Source organism: Canis aureus, chromosome 18 (genome assembly GCF_053574225.1).
Source record: "Canis aureus isolate CA01 chromosome 18, VMU_Caureus_v.1.0, whole genome shotgun sequence".
Lineage (NCBI taxonomy): Eukaryota > Metazoa > Chordata > Mammalia > Carnivora > Canidae > Canis > Canis aureus.
The window spans coordinates 59,005,740-59,026,378 of record NC_135628.1 but is presented as its reverse complement, the minus strand read 5'-3'; the positions used below and the strand labels follow the sequence as shown (position 1 = coordinate 59,026,378).

Below are 20,639 nucleotides of genomic sequence, written 5' to 3'. Positions count from 1 at the left end.
AATTGTTCTTCAACAAGAAGAAATATCCAAGAATGAAATTGCACACCAGCCCCACAACATACACACACATACAAAATACTTAGTATTAGTTATATAAATAATTTTAATGTAATAAATACTTCTACAGGCATTTTGAAGGGTTCATATTATCTACTGGAACTTTCACTAACCCCCCACTTATTTCCTTATGTCCCCAGGTTCAACTCAGCACCATGGATGGAGACAATCAAACCTCTTCCAGTGACTTCATCCTCACAGGGCTCTTCACTCACAGTGCAATCTCAGGCTTCCTTTTCAGCATCATCTGTGCCATCTTCTTCATGGCCATGATTGCTAATGGTGTCATGATCTTCCTGATCCATATAGACTCTCACCTCCACACCCCCATGTATTTCCTGCTCAGTCATCTCTCTTTTATTGACATGATGTACATCTCTACCATTGTGCCCAAGATGCTGATCGATTATCTCGTGGGCAAGGGGACCATCTCCTTCATTGCCTGTACAGCCCAGTACTTTCTCTACATGGGCTTTGTGGGGGCTGAGTTTTTCCTGTTGGGACTCATGGCTTATGACCGCTATGTGGCCATCTGCAACCCCCTTCGCTATCCTGTCCTTATGAGCCACCAGGTCTGTTGGATGATCTTGGCCAGCTCTTGGTTAGGTGGTGCTTTGGACAGCTTTCTCCTCACCCCTATCACCATGAGTCTCCCATTCTGCAGTTCCCACAAGATCAATCACTTCTTCTGTGAAGGACCCACCATGCTAAGGCTGGCATGCGGTGACAAAGCTGCCTATGAAATGGTCATGTACATTTGCTGTGTCATGATGTTGCTGATCCCCTTCTCTGTGGTGATTGCTTCCTATGCTCAGATTCTCATCACGGTGCACCAGATAAAGTCAGATGAAGGAAAGAAGAAGGCTTTTGCTACCTGCTCATCACACATAATGGTGGTGACATTGTTTTATGGGGCTGCCCTATACACATATATGCTTCCCCAATCCTACCACACACCAATCAAAGACAAAGTCTTCTCTGCTTTTTACACCATTCTCACTCCTTTGTTAAATCCTCTCATCTACAGCTTGAGGAACACAGATGTAACTGAAGCTTTTAAAAGAATTTTGGCAAGATGTCAAGGAGCTCCTGGTGTGACAAGGAGAGAATTCTGACAGTCTAAGTCATCCATATCTGTTCAGGGGTACTGTTACTTGGGGTTATGCCATGGGTAATAAGAATAATGCATTCAGCAACTGCCAATGCCAGTTATGTTGAAAGATGCATCAGCACTTCTGTGAAAAATGTGAAACTGATTGTAACATTCACAAGTGAATAATTCCAGAGTGCCTAAATACCACTGGTGTTTATTCCTTCTTTGTGTCCACCCATTCTGTTACTGGACTCTAGGTACCTTTCTTCGGTGAGTTCAAGCTGGTAGTACATCCAAGGCTTACAATCAGTCCCATGTGGAAGCTTTTATTTTCTTGCAATAGATAAGGAGAACACTGAGGAAATTTCCTAAAGCAGTGTCTTGCCTGGAGATAGTGCAGTTAGCTTTTATTCAGTATGCAGAGGGGTCAGAGTCTGGAAACTTGCATATACTCTAGGCAACTTATACATACCTTATTCCTTAGCATTCTAGGTTTACTGCACATACTTAGCATGTTCACATGCTAGTGTATATCTCACAAGCTCAAGAAAATAGCCTAAATTCTGCCCCTGAGAAGAGATTTAGTATTATAATGTACTAAAGTTAACTGTGGAGCAGTCTCAGGGCGTTTCTGCACAAGCTTCAGCTCTGATCTGTTTCAAACTGGTTCTGTGCTAGATTTCATATCTGCACATCCCATGGCCTCTTCTAAAGGTCCTTCTGATTTGGACTTCTGAAAAACATCTTATAGAAACAAATTTACATGTCACTCATGGTGGCTGTCTATGCTGGTTCCAAGTCCAGTTCTTATCTCATACCACTTCTCTGATTGTAATTAATGTATATAAATGCTCCAAAATGTCCAGTTAATATTGCATACTCTGCTCACTTTCAGTGTTTTCATAAGAATTAGTGATTTGTATTACATTGTTTAAATGTTTCATTGATGGGGATTTATAGAAGGGTTAGGTGTACATACATATGAAAGACATTTGAAAGAAACTAAAGTTTCAAAACCCCTTCAAAGGGAATACTTAAATAGACTCAAATCAATATTTAGAAAATCCAGATATCTTTTCTTTGAGTAGGAACTGAAAACATTCTTCTTTTAAGTAAATTTGGAGTTGGAGGAAATGAAGCATGTACTTTTGCAGAAATGCAGACTAATCCTCTTTAAGTCAATTCTATGATGTTATACTTGTGAAGTGGTAAATAAATATTACATCAGAAGACACTGAGGGTGGTGGGCACTGAGGGGGCGCTAGAACGGGATGAGCACTGGGTGTTATTCTGTATGTTGGCAAACTGAACACCAATAAAAAATAAATTTATTATTAAAAAAGTTTAAAAAAATAAAAAGCTAGGGCTTAAGTGCTTTACAAACAAGGCAAGGCTTCGTGTGAGGAATAAACTCTGTGTGCTACAACTCATAAAAAAAAGAAGACACTGAGAGATGGGAGAGAAAAAGGTGATCCATTAATTCATAAATTCAGTAATCCCTTTTAAGCTTCTTCAATTCATTAAGATTATCAGATTTCTGGAATCTCTCCCTAGATGTCAGTTATGGTGTGGATACTTCTTTTTTTTTAAACATTTTATTTATTTATTCATGAGAGATACAGAGAGAGAGAGAGAGGCAGAGACACAGGCAGAGGGAGAAGCACTGAAAATATTCTGTATGATGCTGTAGTTGGAGTTTACATGACATTATGCATTTGTCGAAATTCATAGAACTGAATGAGTGAATTTTAATGTAAACTATAGACTGTAGTTAATAGTAATGTATGAAATTAATCCATCAATTGTAACAAAAATACTACACTAATAAGAGATGTTAATAACAGGGGAAAGAAAAGTAATAGAGGGCAATTCTCTGTACCATCTGCTAAACTTTCTGTAAACCAAAAAAAAAAAAAAAAAAAAACAAAAACCCACTAAGATATCTGTTTACTAATAAAAAAGAAAAACTTACACACCATGAAATCCTCTGATACTGTATTTCACTTAAGAAATCTGGGGGCGGGATCCCTGGGTGGCGCATAGGTTTAGCGCCGCCTTCAGCCCAGGGCCTGATCCTGGAGACCCGGAATCGAATCCCACATCGGGCTCCCGGTGCATGGAGCCTGCCTCTCCCTCTGCCTATGTCTCTGCCTCTCTCTCTCTCTCACTGTGTGCCTATCATAAATAAATAAAATAAAATAAATTAAAAAAAAAAGAAAAAGAAATCTGGGGACCTGGGTGGCTGAGTCCGTTAAGAATCTGCCTTCAGCTCAAGTCATGATCCCAGGGTCCTGGGATCCAGCATTACACAGGGCCCCTAATCAGTGGAGAATCTGCTTCTCTGTCTGCCTCTGCCTACCCCCTTTATATGCTCTCTCTCTCTCGTTCTCTCTCTCTTTCTCTCTCAAATAAGTAAAGTCATAAAAAAATAAATTTTTAGAAGCTGTCACCAAAACGTAGTGGAGTTTATAGAAATAGGGTGATATTTAGCAATAAAGGATAAGAGCTCATTAATTTCATTAGCCTTATTTTTAGGATTTGGCTGTGTTAATTTTGGGGATAGGGAGCAACAAAGCTAATATATTTTGGAAAGAAACGTTAATTGCGGGGGGCAGGGCAAGATGGTGGAAGAGTAGGGTCCCCAAGTCACCTGCCCCCACTCACTTACCTAGATAACTTTCAAATCATCCTGAAAACCTATGAATTTGGCCTGAGATGTAAAGAGAGAACAGCTGGAATGCTACAGTGAGAAGAGTTCACGCTTCTATCAAGGTAGGAAAAAAAAATAAAAATAAAAAAGCATCCAGTAGGGAAGGGGCCCCCCGCAAGGAGCCAGGAGAAGGCCAGGTGGACAGGAAAGCCCTGTCCCGGAAGTAGGAACTTTACCAATCTTTCCAAAAGGAAAGGCGCTCGCAGAGAACTCGGGCAGGATCCCAGGAGGGGCAGTGGAGTCCCCAGGTTCCCGGGATCACTAACAGAGGAGGTGCGCCCCGGGGGAGCCCACACCACACACCGGGAGCCGAGCTCCCTAAAGGGCTGGAGTGGGTGCCCGGCGGGGCCTCGGGAGCACTCAGGCAGCGGCTCAGGTGGTGGCTCCATGCGGAGGGGGTTGTGCGGCCCCAGGAAAACAATTCCAGTAGTGCAGACCCCAGAGCCCAGGGCGTCGAGGGACACAGCCCAAGATCCGGTGCTCCACGTGGGACAGCCGGAGGCGAGGAGGACACAAGACAGCAAGGACACTCCTGCCGCAGGATGCCTCTGAGATGTGCAGGTCAGCGCCCCCTGCCCTCGGAGCATCCAGGGGCCTGTGGACTGGGAAACTGTGGGAGTTACTGTGAGAGCAGACTCCAGGGCTGGAGACCTGGTCATCACCAGTCTTGTTCCTCCCTATATCACCTTGTGCCTAGGAGTGAGTGGGGCTGCCAGGGAATAGGGGACTCACAGGATAAACAGCTCCCACTGATTCATGCAGCACACAGGGAGTGGGCAGCTCCCCCAGGTGCACACACCTGAGAATCAGCACAGCGGGCCCCTTGCACAGAAGACCAGATGGAAGGACAGGGGAAGAGCAAGTTCTTGAACAAGACGCCCTGGAGAGCTCCAGGTAAAGTCAGGGGACTTATAGTATGTAGAATCAGAGTATAACCCTCCTTGTTTGTTTTTTGTTGTTGTTGTTGTTGTTTGGTTTGGTTTTTTGTTTTTTGTTTTATTTTGTTTTGTTACTTTTGGTTTTTGTTCTTTGTCCCCCCCTTTTTTTCCTCTATTTTTTTCATTCCTTTTTCCACTAAAACTTGTTTTTAGCCGCTATGCATTGAGCAAAATGACTAGAAAGAAGAGCTCACCACAAAAAAAAAAAAAAAAAAAAAAAAGAATCATAGACAGTACTCTCTCCCATAGAGTTAAAGAATTTGGATTACAATTCAATGTCTGAAAGCCAATTCAGAAACACAATTATAAAGCTACTGGTGGCTCTGGAAAAAACATAAGGATTCAAGACACTTGAATCACAAAATTAGATTAATCAGATTAAAAATCAATTGATGAGATGCAATCCAAACTAGAGGTTGTATGAAGAGGATTAATGAAATAGAAGAACCAGTGAGTTACATAGAAGACAAGTTGATGGCAAGGAAGGAATCTGAGGAAAAAAAGAAAAACAATTAAAAGGTCATGAGGAAAGTTTAAGGGAAATAAATGACAACCTCAGAAGGAAAAATCGGAAAGGAAAAATCTACTTTCTGTAATTGATAGATCTTCTAAGCACAACATCTCCAAAGAAACAAGAGTTTTAAATGATACACTGGACCAGATGGATTTCACAGATATTTACAGAACTTTACATCCAAATGCAACTGAATACACATTCTTCTCAGGTGCCAAAGGAACTTCCTCCAGAATACACCACATACTGGGTTACAAATCAGGTCTAAACTGATACCAAAAGATTGGGATTGTCCCCTGAATATTTTCAGACCATTATGCTTTCAAACTAGAACTAAATCACAAGAAGAAGCTTGGAAGGAATTCAAACACGTGGAGGTTAAAGACCATCCTGCTAAAAGATAAAAGGGTCAACCAGAAAATTAGAGAAAAATTAAAAATATTCATGGAAACTAATGAGAATGAAGATACAACAGTTCAAAATCTTTGGGATACAGCAAAAGCAGTCCTGAGGGGGAAACACATCGCAATACAAGCATCCATCCAAAAACTGGAAAGAACTCAAATACAAAAGCTAACCTTGCACCTAAAGGGGCTGGAGGAAAAACAACAAATAAAACCAAAGCCAAACAGAACTCAATGAAATAGAGACCAGAAGAACTGTGGAACAGATCAACAAAACCAGGAGTTGGTTCTTTGAAAGAATTAATAAGATAGATAAACCATTAGCCACCCTTATTAAAAGGTAGAGAGAGAAGACTCAAATTAATAAAATCACAAATGGAAAAGGAGAGATCACCACGAATAACAAGGAAGTACGAATGATTTTAAAAACTTATTATGAGCAGCTATATGCCAATAAATTAGGCAATCTTGGAGAAATGGACACATTTCTGGAAAACCACAAACTACCAAAACTGGAACAGGAAGAAGTAGAAAACCTAAACAGGCCAGTAACCAGGGAGGAAATTGAAGCAGTCCTCAAAAACCTCCCAACACAGAAAAGTCCAGGGCCAGATGGCTTCCCAGGGGAACTATAAAAACGTTTAAAGAAGAAACCATACCTATACTACTAAAGCTGTTCTGAGAGATAGAAAGGGATGGAATACTTCCAACCTTGTTCTATGAGGCCAGAACCACCTTAATTCCAAAACCAGACAAAGACCCCACCAAAAAGGAGAACTATAGGCCAATATCCTTGATGGACACAGATGCAAAAATTCTCAAAAGACACTAGCCAATAGGAACCAACAATACATTAAGAAGATTATTCACCATGACCAAGTGGTGATCGATATGAATGGATCAAGAAGTTGTGGTCTATGTATACAATGGTATATTACTCAGCCATTAGAAATGACAAATACCCACCATTTGCTTCGATGTGGATTTAACTGCAGGGTATTATGCTGAGTGAAATAAGTCAGTCGGAGAAGAACAAACATTATATGGTCTCATTTATTTGGGGAATATAAAAATAGTGAAAGGGAATAAAGGGGAAAGGAGAGAAAATGAGTGAAAATATCAAAGAGGGTGAAAAAACATGAGAGACACCTAAATCTGGAAATGAACAAGGGGTAGTAGAATGGGAGGTGGGTGGGGTGTCGGGTGACTGGGTGAGGGGCACTGAAGGGGGCACTTGATGGGATGAGCACTGGGTGTTATGCTGTATGTTGGCAAATTGAACTCCAATTCAAAAAAAAGAAAAGAAAAAAAGATAAAGAAAAGTTAAAAAGTTAATTGCTAGAACATGAACCAAGCGCTCTTTTGTTTTACTTGTGTTAGTGGTAGTATTCCCTTGGAACTACACAACCCAAGTCAGCATCCTTTCCCCTACTGAATTGGATAAGAAGGGTCTGGTAATGCACACTCTGTGTCTGGAGGAAAAGTAAGTGATCTATATTTCCCTGTATTCGTTATTCTTCTCAACACTAGGGAGAAACAATATTTCAAAATAAGGATGCTACTGCAGGGAAAAGCCCTCATTAGAGTGAGTGAAGTGGTTTTCTTCTCAGAGTATATTTTATCATTCATTGGTGTTCAATTTACTAACATACAGAATAACACCCAGTGCCCGTCACCCATTCACTCCCACCCCCCGCCCTCCTCCCCTTCTACCACCCCTAGTTCGTTTCCCAGAGTTAGCAGTCTTTACGTTCTGTCTCCCTTTCTGATATTTCCCACACATTTCTTCTCCCTTCCCTTATTTTCCCTTTCACTATTATTTATATTCCCCAAATGAATGAGAACATATAATGTTTGTCCTTCTCCGACTGACTTACTTCACTCAGCATAATACCCTCCAGTTCCATCCACGTTGAAGCAAATGGTGGGTATTTGTCATTTCTAATAGCTGAGTAATATTCCATTGTATACATAAACCACATCTTCTTTATAAGTCTCAAACACTATAAGGGTTATGTAGTTCAGACAATCGCAGCTGTTCAAAGATAGTAGAACATTTTGAAGTCTTTTAAAGGAATTTGAAGCCATTCCTCCACTTGTGAACCATCCAGCCATTATTTCAGAAAATTGGGTTGGATGTCAGTACTGGAGCCCATGAAATACGTCTTAGGACCTTGTGCTTCCTTTGGTAGAAACCCACATGCAAAGGTGTAACTTGTTTTCACAAAGGAATTAATAATGCCTGGAAAGGTAATCAATTTGGCTCTTGACTCTGCTAGTCATTCACTCTGTCACTTAGATGACTGTATTGTTTTAGCCTTAATTTTTTCGTAAATGAAATGAGCAATATTCTTCAAGATATAATTGTTGATTCCTTCAAAAAGAAATTACCTTGACAACAATGCGTAGTGCACAAGCTCTTGCAGCAACTACAGGAAAAACATGACCAAAGTTTTTAAATTTTGGTTTCTATTCTGATATTGAGAATGCCATGAACACATGTTTTGCTTATATATGTATGTATGTATATATAATTAGAATATATATAAAGATAAATATATATGTTATATATATGTTATATATTTATCTTTAGCATTATATGTTTAAATATATGTTATATATTTATCTTTAGCATTAATTTGTTTCCCCAAGAAGCACAGCACCATCCACGGAAGGAGTGCTGGTGGGGCAAGGGAGCCAGTTGTATTCCAAGACCTGCCCATGGGCCTGACAATCAGTAAGCACTCTGTAAATGATGCCCAAAGTAAATATGGGGATCCTTTATACAGGAGGAAAGTTCAGAGGAGTAATTCTGAAGGAAATCTTGTCAATAACTGACCAATGAGTTTATGGCATGTGCCAATTTCAGTGACTTCCTAGGTTTCTGTGTTGACGATTTTGTCAACAACAAGGACCAGAGGTAAGCTCTGTAAGAAGAGTGATGTAATCTCATTAACCAGGATGGGCATAGGCTAGAACCTAGTGTTGACTCCCATGGTTTAGATGGGAGTCAAATGCCCCATATATGTGATTACTGATCTTGTTAAAACTTATCATTACAGGGCAAAGTTACAGCAAACATATTGGGTTACACAATCTACTATCAACAGCAACACTGGCACAAAATTCAGATCTTTTGCCTCAAATGTATTTATATACAGACCTATTTTTGTTGAGCAAACCCAACAGCTATTGAAAAAAAAAATTGTAATGTGTTCTATGAGATGCAAGCATGCACATTCATGCACACCCCCTCACACACACACACACACACACACACACACACACAGTTTGAAAAAAAATGTTTGCCAGGACAGGGAAGAAGTAAAATTTTCACTATTTACATAGGACATTATACTCTATATAGAAAACCTAAAACACGCCATCAAAAAATACTAGAACTAATAAACAAATTTAGTAAAGTTGTAGGATACAAAATTAACATGCAGAAATTTGTTGCACCAATAATGAAGCCACAGAAAAAGAAATTAAGGAATTAATCACATTCACAATTCCATCAAAAACTACAAGATACCTAGAGATAAACCTAACTAAAGAGGTGAAAAACCTATTCTCTGAAAACTAGAACACTGATGAAAGAAATTGAAGATGACACAAAGAAATGGAAAGACATTCTATGCTTATAAATTAGAGAACACATATTGATAAAGTGTGTATACTACTCAAACAAATCTACACATTTAATGTAATCCTTATGACAATATCATCAGCATTTTCACAGAGCTAGAGCAAACAATTCTAAAATTTGTACAGAACCACAAAAGACTCCAAAAAGCCAAAGCAATACTGAAAACGAAAAGCAAAACTGGAGGCATCATGATTCCAGACTTCAAGTTATGTTACAAATCTGTGGTCCTCAAGACAGAATGGTCTGGCACAAAAACAGACAAATTGATCAATGGAACAGAATAGAAAACCTAGAAATGAGCCCACAAGTATATGGTCAATTAATCTTTGACAAAGCAGAAAAGACTAAGTAACAGGAAAAAGAGTATTTTCAACAAATGATGTTGGGAAAACTGGGCAGTAACATGCAGAAAAATGAAAGTGGACCACTGACTTACACCATACAGGAAAATAAATTCAAAATGGATGAAGTAATGCTGATGATTTTTACTTTATAACTTAAAAAATTATTATTTAACAAAAAAGCATGAACAATAACAAAAAAATAGAAAAAAACAAGAAAATACAAACAGTGTTTGAAACATGTTGACAGACATATTTATACTTTAATATGTAGAGAGAATGTTAAATAAGTTTAAAAAGTAACATTTCTAATAAATATGAAAAATAATATTGGCAGATAACTTTTAAAATAATAAATATTAACACATTTGAGAAGTTTCAACCTCACTAATTTTTTAAAATAATAATTAAATTCAGTCATCTTAGGCCAATATTACCGGATATGTAAACGTGTATATGTTTAATGCTATTTACTACATGTAAAATACTATTTACTACAACTCTTTAGAGAGTATTGTGAGGATGTTGGGAAAATAGGAACTATCAATCAATAGGAAAGTAAGCTGATAATGTAAAATACAATGTAAAAATAAGGGGAGGATCCCTGGTGGCTCAGCGGTTTAGCGCCTGCATTTGGCCCTGGGCACGATCCCGGACTCCCAGGATCGAGTCCCATGTCGGGTTCCCTACATGGAGCCTGCTTCTCCCTCTGCCTGTGTCTCTGCCTCTCTCTCTCTCTCTCTCTCTCTCTCTCTCATAAATAAACAAAATAAATCTTTAAAAATAAAAAAAATAAAAATAAAAAAGGGGCAGCCTGGGTGGCTCAGCGGTTTAGCACCACCTTGGGCCCAGGGCCGGATCCTGAAGACCCAGGATCGAGTCCCACGTCGGGCTCCCTGCATGGAGCCTACTTCCACCTGTCTGACACACACTCTCTCTCTCTCATGAATAAATAAATAAATAAATAAATAAATAAATAAATAAATAAATAAATAAATAAAAATAAGGGCACCTGGGTATCTCAGTGGTTGAGTGTGTCTGCCTTTGGTTCAGGGAGTGATCCTGGGGTCCTGATATGCAATCCCACATCAGGGTCCCTGTAGGAAGCCAGCTTCTCCCTCTGCCTATGTCTCTGCCTCTCTCTCTCTCTGTGTGTCTCTCATGAATGGGTAAATGAAATCTTTAAAAATAAATAAATAAATAAAAATAAAAATAAAACCAAAACTTTAAATATATTTACACAAATTGGCTAATTCTGATGGAAGAAAATGTGAAAAAAAAAACACGTAAAAATCCACACTCGAAATTAAGTATTAGGATATTTATCATTAAATAATTTATTGCTGCCACAATTAAAGTGTTGTATGTATCAAAAATGAAGCATTGGTTAAATATAATGGAGCATGTCCCTAGGGTAGAATACCCTGTGAACACTGAATGCTGTCTTTGAAAGAATATTTCACTTCAGAGATACTTCTTATGAAGCAGTTTGTGAACGATGTAAATTGTCAAATTATACGTAACACATACATTTACCCATGCATATATGTGTGTGTGTGTGTGTGTGTCGGTGTGTAAATGTTATACAACATATATATATACATTTTATATTTACTTATATATATGTTCATACAGTAGGAATGCAATTTTGTAAGGATGACCTTCTATATGATATGTTTTTGGCAACTATTTCTGGGTATTAAGGGAGCTTGTAAGTTTTTTGGGAAGGGCTTCTAAATTTTTGGACATTTTCTTATTTTCCTCACTGTGTGTATTGCCTTAATATGCATATATAATAACTATTAGACTATCAATAAAATGCTAAAATAAATAACATAAACTGGGCTATTTTCCATTTTTATGTCTTTTTACATTAGTTCCCACGTTTCTCTAGGAGGGAAAGCTGCTGGAGGAAATTTCTGATGAAATGCTCAGAAAATCAGGGACTTGCACTTGTGAGTCTGTAGGTGGAGAAAAGTGGCAACACTTTTCTCAAAGCCCATATGAACTTAGGCTCACTCTCTTCCACTCCATGAAACTTCTAATGAACTGTCTCATTAACGTCCCTGGAATCCACAGGGAAATGACCCGCTCTTTCCAAGAGCACTTCATTTCATGGCCTTCTCTCAAAACTATTTAAGTCCTTGCCTCTTCCCACCCTGGGCACTACCCCTTTTGCCCAGGAATCCAAACACAGAACACCCAGAGACGATTCAGCATTCTTTAATGGTCTGCAGCTTTCTTCCTGCCTTCTTACTGTTTCACAATTGTCTCTCTTTGGTTTCTAGATATTTTCATGTAAGACAGGAAGCAAAAATTAACATACTTTTATATTAGGCTGGAGAATTTGTATGATTTGTCCTAACAATGCAAATTGTTTCAAGGATTTTAGGATGGCATTTTTAAATGATACTTCCATCTGCAGAGTTATATTGCAAAATATCTCTTAACAAATTGCTGTACCTCTCTCTTTGTGCTAATTCCATCAACAGTTGCGAAGGATAGTTCTTGTCTATAATTCAGAAAATTCAAGTTCATAAATCCAAATTAAAATCCTCTATATGTTGTATTTTCATGCAGAGGACATCTAGACATACAGATTGTCCAAATCTTGAAAGTTTTCCCATTGTGGATACTAATGACTATGAATGTTTTTCTTTATCAACATAAACTAGAGGATAAACTAAGTCCACTAATCTTAATCATTTCTCTTCTAGTAACAGATCACCTTCTATTTTCTGAAAAGGCTCTATTAATTCCTTATTCCTTTCTTAATTACATAAAGTTCTTATAGTTTACTGAGTAGTAGTAGTAGTTGTTGTTGTTGTTGTTCCTATTTATTACATTTTGTATGACCATCTCAACCTTTGAATAACACACCCTATTCTGAATGGCTCTTTGGAGAGAATTCATGTCTGAGTAAGTAACAGAGATGATCCTCTTTAGTTGGGCCTAAGTTTAGTATAAAATTAGGCATAGGGTGATTTTTTTTGTTGATGTGCATTATCTTCTTAATTTATGCATACCAAGAAGTGTGTATAGCAAGCTGCTTTTAATACATATTCAGTTTGCATGGCTGAGAAAAATATTGAGGAATGTGGGGTGATGAGGTTATGAGGTTAAACATGAGAGAATATTGGGTAAATGAATAAATCAATAAATCATTTTGAAGATTTTTTAATTAAACTATTGGATATAATAGTCTGAAGTTTTCTTTTTTTTTTAAAGTTGAGTTCTTTTTTTTAATATTTAATTTTTTTTTAATTTTTATTTATTTATGATAGTCACAGAGAGAGAGAGAGAGGCAGAGACACAGGCAGAGGGAGAAGCAGGCTCCATGCACTCCATGCACCGGGAGCCTGATGTGGGATTCAATTCCGGGTCTCCAGGATCGCGCCCTGGGCCAAAGGCAGGCGCCAAACCGCTGCGCCACCCAGGGATCCCAGTTTGAAGTTTTCTAAACAATGTAAAAATCCTTATCAAATTTGAGCAATTCATGTGAATCACTAGAAGCTGCTGCAATACTTAGGCCAGTTTTGTTTATTCTCCATCTCCCATTACCTTAATGAAAACCTGGTCTATTGAAATTGTCCAGGAAGATCACAGGTGACAGATCAAATGCTGATGAGCACCCAGCTTGGCTCTCCAAATGAGACTTCAAATATTTGATGAGTAAGGAAAAACTGAGCATCTAGGGGTCTGAATGAATCAACTCTGTATGATGTCAGTAATATTTATGCAAGTTAAATCTAAGGAAGTGGAGGCAGAGTTGTCTACAACTCATGGGCTGAAAATCCCAGGTGCAAGCTTAGTGACATAAGCTCACCATGGCCCCCACCCCAACTACATTGAGAGGCAGGCTGCCTGTTTAATGATTTCTAGAAATTATCTAGAGCATTCATTACAAATATACAGTTGTATTGATGCTATTTGAATAGAATAATGAAAAGAATCTTCTTTTCTACAAAATACCTTTTTATGTCTGTGTATACATGATCTTTGCAAAATTTTTCCTTCTCTTTTTCTTTTTCTAATGATTTAAGCAAAAATTGACCTTGCAAATTAGATGAGATAGGGACAATACTATCTGAAAGACACAGAAAGTTAAATGAAAAACTTGAACTAGTCTATTTATAGTGCACCAATTACAAAAAGGCTTCCTAATTCCCTCCTGGGGTTCCCCACCACCACCATTGGCATGCTTGCCTTTGTATCCTTGCCCTCTTTTTACAGAAAAGGAGACTGAAGGTTGGAAAATGGAGGTATTTCCCTTAATGATAATATAAGCAGACTCCTGTAGGCCCTTTGATTTCAAGCCCAGAGCTCTTGCCATGCTGTCAATAATGCAAACATTTTTCCATAGCATTTTTCCATAAGACTTTTAAAGGTTGTATAGACACCTGTATTCTTTAATTCTACTCTGGAAGTGATTCACCAGCATTTTTTAATGCTCTGCATCCCATAGACTAAACATCAATCACAAACAGTGGGTCTCTGTAGCTGTGGTTATCCAGGTATGTGATCTCTTTAGGGGTTCTGGCAGGCAACGTATGTGGTTGACAAAAGAATATGGTTCTAAGTCACTCTTTGTAGTGATGCTCTAAACAGTAATGGACACTTGGTGAAATGGTCTAATTACATTGGCATTTTATTGTCTAATAATTCTATGGTTCTTATTCCAATTTGATGTTATTATTGATTATAACTTTTTTGAGATACTATGCATAATTTAGGAATACAGAGAAGATTCAGAGATAAGGTCTTGTATTTAGTTTCAAAACTGCACAACTGGGAATCCCTGGGTGGCTTAGTGGTTTGGCGCCTGCCTTTGGCCCTGGGTGTGATCCTGGAGTCCTGGGATCAGGTCCACATCAGGCTCCTTGCACGAAGCCTGCTTCTCCCTCTGCCTGTGTCTCTGCCTCTCTCTCTCTCTCTCCTCTGTGTGTGTGTATGCATGTGTGTGTGTGTGTGTGTGTGTATGTGATGAATAAATAAATAAAATATTTTTAAAAACTGCACAACTATGAATTGAACTGGCTTGAGAAACTCTCATGTAAAAATTCAACCAGAAGAGTTTTAATGTGTACATAATGTGCCAAAAGTGTGATATATTTGATATAAGAATGGAAATGTAATATTTCTAGTGTATTCTGAACTGGAAAAACTCCACCTGAAGTACATTGGAATTAAGATATTGCATTTTAAAATGGATATTGCCAAAGATCATCTTAAGTTAATACCTGGAACTTGAATATTTTGCCAAGGTCTTCATAAATGCATACAAGAATCAAGAAGCATAAGTTGGCACAGAGAAGCATGAAGAAAGTCTAACCATATTCACCTTATGAAAGGCTGAAAATTAAAAAGAGAAGAAGCTGCTTCTGAGCAGATCTAGAGAGCAAGAAGGACATTCCATGAGGCAAATTTTAGTCCAAGTGAGTACGGAGATTCTAGCCATGGAGCTACTGCACTGAAAGAATATGGGGTATGCTCTTTCATCTGGCAGAAAGTTCACCAGTGGCCATTAGAACGAAGAAAAGGCTTAGAGATTCCATTGTAACTTGGTTCAAAAGATAGGCTTAGTGATCATCCCGGGCCTCAGCAAGAATCATACCCTAATTTCAAGTTAGGTGGGAGAAGTAACTTCAAACATCCCTATTCAACCAAATACATACTCCTTACAAAATAAGAGCATATTTGTAGATGTCAGGATGGAATAAATGCATTGTTCATTTTTTCAATTTGTGATATAGCATAATAAATAGTAATTTAAAGAAGTTTTGGGGATAGTTCCATCCAATTAAGTCATACCAATGTTATTTAATATTTTTTCTTGTGTTCTCATAATTTTCAGTCCAGACATATATACATTTCTCATGGATATTTAAATTCTCTTCAGTTTTTTTTAAAGGTTTATTTATTTATTCAGAGAGAGAGAGAAAGAGAGGCAGAGACACGGGCTGAGGGAGAAGCAGGCTCCACGCAGGCAGCCCGCCGTAGGACTTGATCCTGGGTCTCCAGAACCACACCCCCGACTGTAGGCGGCGCTAAACCGCTGTGCCACCGGGGCTGCCCAATTCTCTTCAGTTTTAAATATGATGCATATATTTCTGAAAATTTATGCTAAAGGCCATTTCCTTCAAGTGAAAAGATAATTAGAGCAAAAATATAGAATTGGACAGATGAAGTCGTTTTGCCAGGAATGCCAGAGTCCATGGAACTGAAGTTCAAGAGTATTTTACAATTCAGATTCATGGATTTTAGTTGAATATGCAGATTGCTTAAATAAGAAATTGAGATTCTCACATACATAGTAACAGTTTTGAAATAACTAACATATATGAGTAAAACATTCATATTTTGTTTTGCATTTTATAAAATATATTCACCTAAGAATTTCTCGTTTCATCCATAAAGCAACCCTGTTATATTATATTATCTAAATTCAATATAAATGGAAACAGGCTGAAAAAGTTTGGGGAGAGAATCCAAGGTAACAGAATTCTTTAATGTCAGAGAGAGAACTCAATTCATCTGTTTCTAAATTTTGCTTTACTCTATATCTACTACATCATTTCAGGATCAAATTCCCGTATAAAGGCACATAATAACTCTAGACATTTTCTTTTTTTCCTGGGCATTGTTTTAACATTTTCATTTGTACTAATCATAACAAAGCAATATAATCTGTGTTCTACAGAAATTCAACAATTATATGTCCTCCTCATAATGCTTCCTCATAATAAGACAGCAGATGAAAAATCAAACCAAAAGGGGCTTGTTTTTTGGCCAGTTGGACCTTTGTTTGTTGTTGTTGTTGTCGTCATTTTTAGTTTCAGAGATAAAATTTAGTGATTCAACAGTTGCAAATAACAACCAGTGCTCATTATATCAAGTGCCCTCCTTAATGCCTATCACTCAATTATCTCTTCCGCCACCCCCCTCCCTTCCATCAATCCTCAGTTTGTTTCCTAGAGTTAAGAATCTCTTATGGTTTAAGCCCCTCTCAATTTTCATCTTATTTTATTTTTCCTTCCCTTCCTCTAGGTTCATCTTTTTGTTTCTTAAATTCCACATGAGTGCAATCATATGGTATTTATCTTTCTCCGACTGACTTATTACACTCAGCATAATACCCTCTACATCCAATCATATTGTTGCAAATGGCAAGATTTCATTCTTTTTGATGGCTGAGTAATATTCCATTGTATGTATATACCATGTCTTTTTTAACCATTCATATGTCAGTGGACATCTGGGCTCTTTCCAGATTTTGGGACCACTAGATATTTATCCAAAGGATACAAACAGCTATTTGATGGGATATGTGCACCCCAATGTTTGTTTATAGCAGCAATGTCCACAAAAGCCAATCAGGTCTTTTCATGTGCATAAAAGGAAAATAAGGCAAGCCAGCTGCAAACTAGAGAAGACTTTAGAGTTTGCCTTTGTTACTGCTAGGATGATAGGATGAGAGGGAAACAACCACAACAACAGAAAGAAAAAAAAAAAAACAATGAGAGGGGCAGAATAGTATTAAAAATTTTTGGAATGCATATGATTGGTTGAACAGGGAAAGCTACTTGATCTTATAAAGCAATACCTATTTTCTCTTTGATACTGAGATCCTAGGGCATGATCAAATGTTAGGATCAAATTGTGGGAAGTATGGAAACAGAAAACAACTAATATTTAGGCTATCCCATAAACTCGACAACATTTTCCCTGTAGATACACATGTTAATGGGTTCCATTAATGAAAACTAGAAAGATGGGAGAAAAATGAGGCAGATTGGAAATCATGATGAAATGGTACATGGTGTCGGAGAACTTATGAAACCTGGCTCAAATCTTTTGAAATTAGCACCAAAAATAAATAAGATAAGAAAAACACTTTATTCTGTTAAAAATCAGCAGCCATGATTATAATAATTTCTGTGATGTATTCTCAATTATAACATCTTTATTAGCCATATTAATGATTATATATAGTTTAAAATTTAACAGATTCACACTTTTGGCACATTTCATTTGACAACTAATGTAAATATCTAGGTTTTTTTAGAATGTAGGTAGGAGCACAGAATGATTTGAGACAGCCTGGTCCAAACATTTCTTCCATTAATAGTATGTGTGACCATAAAAACATTATTCACAATTCTGCCATCAGTGAGAAAGGGGATTATAGTTCCTCACTTTTTAGGTTTATTGTGAAGCCTTACAAGCCCATATATATGAAGTACTTCACACAAAGTACACTCCTCACAATTATTTTTAATAGCTTTTCGTTTTCTGTGCAATTGACTCACATGCTCATACTTTGAATATTTCTAGAAACATAAATTAGTTTGATCAATCTACCTCAAAAATGTATTGGTAAAATATATCTTGCCATGACATATTCAATATTAAAGCATATAAAAATCATCCTTAACTTTCAAAAACTTTGTTGTAGATGTTTCACAACTGTAGATATCACCTGAAATTACATAAAATATAGGTAACCAATTTTTCTTAATTACTAATCACTATGAAAAAATTAAATTACTAATAATAAGAGGTGATTTATAGCTTAACATGTATGTCTCTGGGCTTAGTTGCTAATGCTAAATTCTAACAGCTAATGCCGTTTCTAGTACATAATCTTTTTTTTCAAAAATTTTATTTATTCATTCATGAAAGACAGAGAGAGAGAGAGGCAGAGACATAGGCAAGGGGAGAAGCAGGCTCCAAGAAGGAAGCCCAATGTGGGTATTGATCCCAGTACTCCGGGATCATGCCCTGAGCCAAAGGCAGATGCTCAACTGCTGAGCCATGCAGGTGTCCCTCTAGTACATAATCTTTTTTTAAAAAAGATTTTATTTATTTATTTATTCATGAGAGACACAGAGAGAAAGACAGGCAGAGACACTGGCAGAGGGAGAAGCAGGCTCCATGCAGGAAGCCCGATGTAGGACTTAATCCCAGGTCTCCAGGATCAGGCCCTGGGCTGAAGGCGGCACTAAACCGCTGAGCCACCTGGGCTGCCCACTAGTACATAATGTTAATTCCAATTCTTCATCATCCTAAAATTAAATTTCTTTCTTAAAAATAAAAATAATTCTACAAGAGGGACTTCCCTTTTTTTCTGTGTTTGCAAGAGTGGTTTCCATTTCCCACTTTATTTTTTCCCATACAATTTGATTTTGCAATGCAGATGAACTGACACCAGGAGAATACTCATAATTCTCACAGCCCATGTAGCAGATCACTCATTTGTAGCTAAGTAGCAGAGATAGATGACTCATAGTCAGTATTGAAATGTTTTTAAGATGGTGCTAATGTTGATTATAATAAGGATTCATTTAATAAGGATAGCAGTTTAAACATATCTAAGACAGTATGTATATGTACACACACACACAGCAGACCAGGGTATATTTAACTGAATAACATGGTTTACACCCTTATGTGTTGTTAAATGTATCACTGTAGTACAATAGCATCTGTTGACATCATCTTGTTCAATGTTTTTAAAGAAATATTGATTCAAAATGATCAATTTTATGTAAAAAACATTCTAGAATAGATTAGTTTCTAGATATCTGTGCTAAAGTTGTAAGAAAATATTTTTAAGAGTTTTCTCCCAAATTTTAGTAGTTTGTTGCCTAACAATCAACCCATATGTTGTTATGTTAATTCTCTGAGGATACTGTCATTTTATTTGGAAGATTGTAGGTCATAGTAGCACCATCATAGGATTAATGGAGATGCACAACACATCCTCTACGGACTTCACCTTCATGGGGCTGTTCAACAGGAAGGACATCTCCGGCCTTCTTTTTCTCATTGTCTCTATCATCTTTTTCACTGCACTGATGGCCAACGGAGTCATGATCTTCCTGATTCGCACCGATTCACGACTTCACACACCCATGTACTTCTTGCTCAGCCACCTCTCCTTCATTGACATGATGTACATCTCCACCATTGTGCCAAAGATGCTGGTTGATTACCTACTTGGTCAAAGAACCATCTCCTTTATGGGGTGCACAGCTCAGCACTTCCTCTACCTCACCCTGGTGGGAGCTGAGTTCTTTCTGCTGGGCCTCATGGCCTATGATCGCTATGTGGCCATCTGCAACCCTCTTCGCTATCCTGTTCTTATGAGCCGCCAGGTCTGTTGGATGATCATAGCAGGTTCCTGGTTTGGGGGCTCTTTGGATGGCTTTCTTCTAACTCCTATCACCATGAGCTTTCCTTTCTGCAACTCGCGAGAGATTAATCATTTCTTCTGTGAGGCACCTGCAGTCTTGAAGTTGGCATGTGCAGACACAGCCCTCTATGAGACAGTAATGTATGTGTGCTGTGTTCTGATGCTGCTGATTCCTTTCTCTGTGGTGATTTCTTCCTATGCTCGAATTCTGACCACAGTCCACCACATGAGTTCAGTGGAAGGGAGGAAAAAGGCATTTGCCACCTGCTCATCTCACATAACAGTGGTGACCTTGTTCTATGGGGCTGCCATGTACACCTACATGCTGCCACACTCTTACCACAGGCCAGCCCAGGACAAAGTCTTTTCTGTGTTCTACACAATCCTTACACCAATGCTAAATCCACTCATCTACAGTCTGAGGAACAAGGATGTGACTGGAGCTCTGAAAAAAGCATTGGCCAGGTTCAAGGGTACACAAAGGGTGGCAGGAGAAGTGTTTTGATAGTGGCTTCTTCTCATGTGGATGGCAAATGGGAGACTTTGTGGACAGTGGTAGCCATGCTCTCAATGAAGGATTAAACTGGAGAGTAGGTTCAATTGTGCAGGATGAAAAAAAAAAAAGAGAGAGAAAGATCAATATAAAAAAATTCATCCTCTTGATCTTCATTCCTTCATCTTTCTTATACCTTCCCTTTATTCTGTCCTGTTCACCTGTATTCAAAATAAATGCCCAGT

At 38.0% G+C, this 20,639-nt stretch overlaps 2 protein-coding genes across 2 annotated transcripts; both read left to right on the top strand.

Annotated features, from left to right (window-relative positions):
- The first annotated feature begins 212 nt into the window (after positions 1–212).
- Positions 213–1,172, top strand: LOC144289196 (olfactory receptor 2T6-like). The gene has a single exon (XM_077857432.1). The coding sequence runs from the start codon at positions 213–215 to the stop codon at positions 1,170–1,172; it is 960 nt and encodes a 319-aa protein (XP_077713558.1).
- Positions 1,173–19,320: 18,148 nt separating this feature from the next.
- LOC144288403 (olfactory receptor 2T1) lies at positions 19,321–20,406 on the top strand. Its single transcript, XM_077855911.1, has one exon. The coding sequence runs from the start codon at positions 19,450–19,452 to the stop codon at positions 20,404–20,406; it is 957 nt and encodes a 318-aa protein (XP_077712037.1). The 5' UTR covers positions 19,321–19,449.
- The last annotated feature ends 233 nt before the right edge of the window (positions 20,407–20,639 follow it).

Excerpts from the sequence above, each read along its gene's own strand:
- LOC144289196 (XM_077857432.1), top strand. The coding sequence starts at position 213 with ATGGATGGAGACAATCAAACCTCTTCCAGTGACTTCATCCTCACAGGG.
- LOC144288403 (XM_077855911.1), top strand. The coding sequence starts at position 19,450 with ATGGAGATGCACAACACATCCTCTACGGACTTCACCTTCATGGGGCTG.